This window comes from Chanos chanos, chromosome 6 (assembly GCF_902362185.1).
Source record: "Chanos chanos chromosome 6, fChaCha1.1, whole genome shotgun sequence".
Taxonomy (NCBI): Eukaryota; Metazoa; Chordata; class Actinopteri; order Gonorynchiformes; family Chanidae; genus Chanos; species Chanos chanos.
Window position 1 is genome coordinate 13,581,347 of NC_044500.1, and position 8,548 is coordinate 13,589,894.

At 44.4% G+C, this 8,548-nt stretch overlaps 1 protein-coding gene across 1 annotated transcript; it reads left to right on the forward strand.

Moving 5' to 3' along the window:
• The first annotated feature begins 315 nt into the window (after positions 1-315).
• LOC115813966 (zinc finger FYVE domain-containing protein 1) lies at positions 316-6,947 on the forward strand. The gene is made up of 11 exons (XM_030776665.1): positions 316-532; positions 1,825-2,329; positions 2,930-3,147; positions 3,286-3,392; positions 4,067-4,175; positions 4,286-4,383; positions 4,461-4,578; positions 4,744-4,914; positions 5,159-5,348; positions 5,632-5,730; positions 6,026-6,947. The coding sequence occupies exons 1-11, from the start codon at positions 416-418 to the stop codon at positions 6,256-6,258; spliced, it is 1,965 nt and encodes a 654-aa protein (XP_030632525.1). The 5' UTR covers positions 316-415; the 3' UTR covers positions 6,259-6,947.
• The last annotated feature ends 1,601 nt before the right edge of the window (positions 6,948-8,548 follow it).

Consider the following 8,548-nt stretch of genomic DNA (forward strand, 5'->3'; position numbering starts at 1 on the left):
CATCAACAGTTTCGCATTACTGAATGCATAAAGAGTTTTAGGTATTTTTATTCGGAAACGATGCATGCTTCATATACTTAATATTTTTGAATAGGCCGCTCTCTAACTTGATGTAACAGCATGTCCCAGCTGAGAATCATCGTACTATAGGGTTGATGTTTTATTATGTGCAGGGCCATGTGCACTCTGCGCAGTCGATTGACAGAGGAGGCGCACCGAAAAAGAAGAGGCACATCCGACGCTTGTGAACATACCCAATTACTGACAGGGTCAGAGACCAAGAGGAGACACGAAAAGAACAATATTGTTGTTCTTTGCGCTTTACTGAACTGGGTGGTAAATATTTCCAACCCTCGTCGAATGGGACATGTGAACGATTTGTTTATCTCTCTGGGATGATTACAACTGTGTCATTATGTCTGAAATGATGGTGAAGGAAATGGAGGAAATATCACTTGGTCACACAAAGAAGGAGAAAGAAATGGAAAGTGGACGAAGTTTTCTTTTGGTTGACGAAAACGAAAGCCTACAGGTACCGAGAATATAACATAAGCTGTTGTTTTCGCTTGCAGATGACAGCTGTCTAGAAAAAAGTTAGCTTAATTTAGCTGATTAGCCTGGCAGGTTTGCTATTTAGGTTAGTTTGACAATTGCTTTGGAGTTAAGTTAATTAAATTCTAGTTGGGGGCATCTTTGAGTTTTCCAGTCAGCTGATAAAATGTTTTATCTGTAACGTGTTCTTCTTAACTCTTTTAATTGTCTAGTCTTGAAAACAGCTGATTTATAAACAGTTTATTAACAGTGCAACAGACTTGGTGATAGTTAACGTAATTAGCCATGCTTGCTTTGTGAACAACTGCATAAATCGTGTAACCTAGGATATATGCACAGCTTGATCTTCATCGAAACGTTGTGAGTTCCAAGTGACTCGGAAAATGTAGTTCTAAAAGTAATAAATGGCGTAGTCTTTAGGGCATTATTACTGTTCGCTTGCTAATGCACATGTGAAGTTGCTAGTTAGCTGTAAACATTAGTGAGCTATATGAAGCTAACTTAGTGAGCTGGCTAAATCGAGCTAACCTAGTGAGTTGGTCACCCTAAATTACTTCAGCAAAGCTTGCGTGAATTCATTGAACTGTGAAACGACTAGCTAACTCCTCGTCAGCTAAATGCTTCATAATGCATGCTTGTTCCATACAGCCATTTTTCTTTATTGTTGATTGACGTCAAGGTTAGCATTAGCTACATAAGTCTGCGCTGTTGAAACCTCCATAGCTCAGTGAGTTTGGAATTGATTTTACTGGAAAGTCCCCATGCAGGCGGTAACGTGTTTACGGGTGTCAATTAAAAGCCAGCAACAACTTTTATCTGTCAGTATGAGTCAGCAGTTAGTTGTGGTTGTTATTTGAGATCCTCTAATAATAGGGGCATGTGTATTTAAGCACCACTAATAACAAATAATTTGTAAGTTTTCAAGATGGCATTTTGAACTCATGGATACTACATCTAGCTACTAGCAGACATCTCTATGAGAAGCTTTCCCCTTAATCCATCTCCTCTTTCACTTTTCTGATTTCGATTCAAAGTTACTCACGTGACTGCCTTGTCAATATGATATTGCTGTGGAAGAGTTTAGTACCTCTATTGTTGTATGACGTTTGAGATACGCATGTTGGAGACACGTATAGATACATTGTGTAGATACTACACTATAGATACACTAAGCACAAAATAATGAAACATCTGAAGCTAAGTAAGTTTAACATTTAATTTCCAAGTGTTTCAGCCTATGATGCTTCACACTCCAATTTGTTGTTTTCACAGGTTAGAGATGAGGGCCAGTTCTTACAGAAACTGGGTTGTCGAGAGACAGACACCATTAAAGTGATATCAATCTTTGGCAACACCGGTGATGGTAAGTCACACACACTCAACCATGTGTTGTTCGAGGGTGAAGAGGTGTTTGCTACCTCTCCCTCCCAGACCTCCTGCACGGTGGGTGTGTGGGCTGCCTTCGACCCACATCTGGGCGTGGTGGCGTTGGACACAGAGGGCCTACTTGGGGCAGCCACACAGCAGAACCGACGAATGAGGCTGCTCCTGAAGGTTCTAGCAGTTTCGGATGTGGTCATTTATCGCACACGGGCCGAGCGTTTGCACAACGATATGTTTCAGTTCCTGGGCAGTGCCTCGGCGGCTTACCTCCGACACTTCACCCCAGAGCTTCGCGCTCTCTCCAGCCGCTGTGGCTTGGATGTCCCCCTCTCCAACCTGGGGCCTGCTGTCATTGTGTTTCAGGAAACCTCCCGGACACAGCTGCTGGGCCATGGTGAGTGTGGCACTGAGGAGGCACAGAGACATCCAAGCACAGGGCAGATGTGTCACTCAGTATGTGCAGTGCAGGCATGGCATCTTTCTGTTTTCAGTTGTCGTTGCTGTAACGTAGTCTTTACCACACCATTTCCCGTGTTGCCTGAAACATTTCACTTGTATGTTGTACGGTCACAGTTAAGAAGACTTGATTCATAAAGTATTCAGTCGTCAGGTTCTTAAATCAATAATGTTTGGTTGTGGATAAATAGCAATAATAATTAAGCAATTCATCATGGCTGTAGACTACAAACTCAGTCCTACTTCAGGAAATGCTACTTTAGGCTGTTTCTCTGGAAATGCTGATCCAGGGTATGGTTGAGCCAGGTCTGTGGTAACCTATGAACAAATGAGTTGGTAATGCTGGTTTCTGGTTTTGGAGAAAAGACACATACAGTAATACTCATCTCTCATGTTTCATTTTCATATCTCTGTGTGTATTGTAAACCCCCTATAATTGATACTGGACCGATTCAAGTCTTATGTGTCTTAAACTCATCTGGTCTAAAAGGAACAGTTAAAGCCAGAGAGTAACTGATGTGCTTCATAACCCTTACAGATAACTGCGGTTCAGGGCAGGCAGACACTCTGCTGCAGAAACGCTTTCACGACCTGAACCAGAGCACAGAGGCCTTCAGCTCAGTGCAGTACGTCGGCACACAGACCATCACCCCGCCCACTGACTACTCCCAGCTGCTCGTGACTGTCAGGCAGCAAGTGAAAAACACAGCCACCAGGGCGCCTCGCCCTCCTGCCATTGTCTTCAGTGCACTGCAGGTAAGGGTTGTATGCGTGCATGCTCTTTTACGTTATGTACAATAGAGTGGCACAGTCTCTTAGCGTGTTCCTCACATATCGCACGTTGGCCCTTAAGTCATGCACTGATGTCACCACTGGCTGTTTGCCCTGTTCCAGGCCTTGAGTGACAGGTTCTGTGGGGAGATCTCTGATGACAAAATCACCCTGTACTCCTTTTTCCCTGATGAGTACTTCACGTGTCCTTCTGTGTGCCTCAGCTGCAGGTCAGTATGCTTATACTTGGTTGTATCTAAGGATATGGAGAAATGTTTTATTGAAATTACCCTGTTTATTTTCAGTCTGTTTTTTGTAAAGAAGCTTGGGCGTCATGCCTCTCTTGTATGGCAGTATGTTACCAGCTTGAATCGCCTTCTGATTTTATCAAGGGAACAATGGACCCCTTTATGTTTAAAGTTTTCAATGGTTATACTTTTCCAATGAAAGCTTTAAAGCAGCAGTTCTGAGTGGATACAAAGGTCAAATTGTGCCAGATTTCACACCGTTCCCCGACATTAGAGCAAATTATTTTTAGGTTGTTGTTTAATCAAGCTTTGACTGTGTAAATTTCAGAAGAGGTCCTCATATGGCTTTGTTATGTCTAGTACAAGGAGCACAAGAGGTTTATGGCTTAATCATGTTGGTTTGTCCCATATGTTTTCCTGTGCTTAGAGGAACAGTACTGATGTTTACTTCGGGAGGGTTTTTTTGACAAACTGTTTACCTGAAATGCTTTACCCTCTTAAGTCCATAATGAGAGTGAGAGTATGTTCAGGTCTAGGTCTCAGCTGCATTTTATTTCTGTGTACGTGTGTGTGTGCTGTAGTTGTCAGGGCTGCATTTGATTGCGGCGGTATAGCAGTTCCACCATTGTTGTGCATGGTTTTGTGTTTGCTCTCAGGATGCGCTGTAAGCACAGGATGAATCATCAGAAAGATGGAGTTCCTCACATGGCAGATGGCCTCTGTCAGTATGCTCATCAGTACAACAACAAAGTTCTCATCTGCAAGGTAAGCTTGTCCTCACTCCACAGGAATTACAGCAGGTCTGGGGAGCCCTGAAAGGTCAGGGCAAATGCCATCCTTGTATTTACATTGTCCGTTCTCTTCTGTTTATCCAGAGATGCTATGAGGGAGGTAGAGAAGTAATTGTTGTGCCTAAAACATCGGCCTCTGCGGACAACCCGTGGCTCGGGCTGGCAAAATATGCCTGGTCTGGGTGAGTACTTGCAGTTAGGAAAAACAAATCGAATGCTGTAGCGCACGCAGACTGTCTCATCAAAGCTTTCTCATCAGATACGTGTTGGAGTGCGCCAGCTGTGGCATCATCTACCGGAGCCGTCAGTACTGGATAGGGAACCAGGATCCAGAGAGCAGCGTGGTGCGCCCTGAGGTCAAACACGTCTGGCAAGGAGTGAGCGTCCTCTCAGCGGCCAGTTTTCATTCCCTCTGGAGCCTGAGAAAAGGAATCGCCAGAGCTTTTAGAGACGCTTTTGGCTGATCTGACTTTCTCTGTGACGTGCGCGCCCAGGTCAAGTTCGAGAGGTCTTTAACTTTTCTGTCATGTTCTGCTTTCCAGTCGGATTCCTTCCAGACGGACAATCAGAACGCGGCCCAGAGGGTCCTGGATGGCGTGAACTATGTGATCCAGTCCGTGTCCGGTTACAGCACCGGTCCCACCAAAGCTGTCACTGCGTGGCTCACCGATCAGGTGGCACCACCCTACTGGAGGCCAAACACCGAGATCACAGTGAGTGCACATTCTTTACGCTGCTTCTGAGAAGATGGAGGAATGTTTTAAATAAAAATACTGAATATATCAGCCTGACTTAACCAATAAAGTTTGTATTGATGGAACTCCCAGGCCTTCAATACATTCAGTCTCTCTGATCATCCCTTCTCTCTCTGTTCTTTACCCACCATTTGTATCTCTCACCTCCTAATTTTTCACTGTCTGTCTGTCTGTCTGTCTGTCTCTCTCTCTGGGTGTCCAGGAGTGTCATGGTTGTAAGAAAGAGTTTGAGGAGGCAGAGAGGAAGCATCACTGTCGTTCGTGTGGGGAGGGGTTCTGTCAGGCTTGCTCCACTCACACCATGCCAGTGCCAGAGAGAGGCTGGGGAAGCGCCCCTGTACGAGTGTGTGACGCCTGCCACCGGCATGGGGGAACATCCAGCTCGGGGCAGGGTAAGGACACGTAAAGAAATCCAGACAGACAAAGCCACAAGGAGGTTTAAGATGCGTGGACTGCATTTGTGTAAGGTGAAGTCAAGGCAGGTAGATTGTAATGGTCAGTGAAATAACGTGTTAGAAGGGATGTCATTTTTTTTTTTCAGTTGATAAAAGCTGCGTCTTAGAATGGATTAGGTTTCTGTGGATTGAGGAGTTTAGAAGTTTGAGAATTAAAACTCTGAATGTGGAATATGTAAAGTATAACTGTGGTGTAGCTGAGCTGTGCTATCTTCTGCAGTTGCCCAGATGGAGCCTAAGAACCTTGTGGCACGTAGGGTGACAGAAGTGGCCCAGTCTACCCTGGACATGATCTCCACTGCAGTGGATTATCCTCTCTGTGAGTAGGGCTGGCATACACAGAGCACACTCCACACACACACACACACACACACACACACACACACACACAGCTGATGTCACACCATCTATCTGCCGTTCTACATTCCCTAAGACCCATAAACCAAGGTATACAAGATACCGTGGTGTCAATAAACTCACCATCTCAGTTCTCACTCATATTCTCTCTCTCTCTCTCTCTCTCTCTCTCTCTCTCTCTCTCTCTCTCTCTCTCTCTCTCTCTCTCTCTCCCTCTCTCTCTCCCTCTCCCTCCCTCCCTGCCTCCCTCCCTCCAGGTTTTGTAAAGGGCGTGGCTCGACCTGACTACTGGGTCCCGGATCACGAGATCACAGAGTGTCATCAGTGCAAAAGGACCTTTACCCCCAACATACCCAAACACCACTGCAGGGGTTGCGGCCAGGGGGTTTGCGGAAACTGCTCCACTCGGAGCCTTCCCGTCCCGTCCCACGGCTGGGACCACCCGGTGCGGGTCTGCGACGGCTGCGCAGAACGCAGGTCGTCTCTGTGACGGCCACCGGACCGACGCGGAAGCTCAAACCTTGCGGCAGCGGAGCGCCCCGGGCTCGTGTTTGCGGGAGCTCTTCTGTGACCCTGCCGCCCTCTTGTGGCCGTCTGATTCGTGACGCACTGTGACGCTGCCCCGTTTTCCACCGCCAGGTGTCAGCTGTTGTGGGATGTGGATGGATGACTCCGTAAGCTGTACTAAGCTTTTGGTATCGGTGTCAGAATCACAAGCATAATCAGGATTTAAATGGCTTTTATTCTAAATAGAAAATAGCAAAGGGAAAAATAGAGAGTCCAGTGCTCAAGAATACTTCCGGGTTTTTATTATCTGATGTTTGCACTGAGAGACAAGAGTCACTCCCTACCTTTAAAATTTTGCTTTAAGAGTCATTGTATTACCTTTGGTAAACGCTTTACTTCTCCTTCCTCAGTCTGCTGGTCAGACAGCAGACCATTTCAGTCCTAAAGAACCTGTTATTATAAAGTAATATGACACTTAACACATCCAGTGAACGTCACAGCATCTAACTGAGATCAGTGGGAACCTGATTTCTCTGTAAGTACTCTTTAGGGATGATCTCCTATTTGTCGTGTCTTATATGAGTGAAACAGTGAAAGTGTCTTTGAAAGTGAAATGCCTTACTTTAGGAATTGAGAGGTAAAGGGATGAATAGTTGAACATATTTGTTTGAGGGGGGAAAAGGGGCGGGGCGGGGGAGGGTTGGGGGGCATTGATTGGAGAGTGCAGATTCTCTGTATTGAATTCATTGGACATTCCGCAGTCATGTCTGCACATGTAGCACATAGTCATTCAACAGTATATGTGTTTGATTTGTGAATTTTTTTTTCCTCTCTTTCTCTTTTTTTTTTTTTGGGAACGCACTTTATATAATGTTGTATAGCTAATTATTGTATTAGTACTTACAGCCATGTAATCTCTAACAAAACGTTCAACGTGCTTTCATTATTTAGTTGCATTCAGCTACGTTTAGTAGTAGAGCATATGAGGTGATTGTGACATCACAGAATGACGTACTGAATATGAACGACATCATTATCTCTTATTTCATCTCAGAGCGATGACTCATCGTCAGCCCCACCTTCATTTATACACAGGGCTTTCTGATTGGTGGATGGAGCGCTTTAATAAAGGGCGTGTTGTACAGAGCGCGTTGCAATACTGCAGCGGCAACGTCTGCCTCAGGGTGGTGACATACATCCATTCATGAAACCTACTCCATCAACGGAAACATGAAGAGCTGTGGACAGTGATTTCAAATGAGAGCAACGTATAGCCAGTAACTGTCATAGCCTTATGTCTTACCTCGGCCAATGGAGAAGCAAGTATCGAAAACCTACTTGCAGGACATGTTATGTGTTTTCTAAATTAGACTAATGTTGTATTTTGACTTTTTGCTGCTGAAAACAAGCAGATTTTAATTGGTAATAATGAGATATGCATCAGTGGGAAATTTTTGAATGGCTTTGTGTCTCCACCTTAAATGTTCCTTACAGTGCTCATTCATTGCTCTAGGATCATATCTTATCTCGTGTGTAGGAAGACAGAGTTTCTCCCTCTTTGGACTGCATATCTACTACCTATAGTCAACTGGAAACACACCCAGCCTTCTGTGAAGTGATCAAACCAAAGCGATGATTTGATTTGCACATATTGATTATTCTACATAGGACAATCCTGTATAACTTTAAGGCTAATACAAACATTAAAGTTCTTATTAAACCCCTTCTCATGTCTTTTGCTTTCTGACACTGACCGGGTTTCTTTTCGATATTGATATATCTGCACTTCCCACAAACTACTCATGACTTAATTCATTGTTTTGTTTTGTTTTTTCTTTTTTTTTGCACTGTGTTCCTCTTAGCTTCATTCCATTATTGTTTATCATCATAATGTAATATCTCAATGCCAATCCAGATGAATTATGGGTTAATGCTTGGTGCACAGGCTAAGAGCAAAACAGACTGACACAGTGTATGGCATCAGCATGGATCGGTCTAAGTGAATTATGTTTACGTGTGCCAAGATAATCTGTCTCCTCAAGTTCAATGACTGATCTCCTTCCCAACATCTTGAGTCTGTTTCAAGTCCAAAGGACTGCTCCCAAGTTTAATGTTTGTCCGTTTCAGCACACAGACGTCACCCGACGCTAGTCACTGAGCATTGCTCTTAAGGAGTGTCGTCAGCTCCTTTTTACAGACCTGCTTTTATTGACCAAGTTCTGACAGACTTTGGAATGAACTGTTTAGTAACAACGTCTGTCTGATTTATACAG

Excerpts from the sequence above, each read along its gene's own strand:
- LOC115813966 (XM_030776665.1), top strand. The coding sequence starts at position 416 with ATGTCTGAAATGATGGTGAAGGAAATGGAGGAAATATCACTTGGTCAC. Across the intron at positions 4,915-5,158 it reads GGCCAAACACCGAGATCACA|GAGTGTCATGGTTGTAAGAA; the intron begins GTGAGTGCACAT and ends CTGGGTGTCCAG. Across the intron at positions 5,731-6,025 it reads TGCAGTGGATTATCCTCTCT|GTTTTGTAAAGGGCGTGGCT; the intron begins GTGAGTAGGGCT and ends CCCTCCCTCCAG.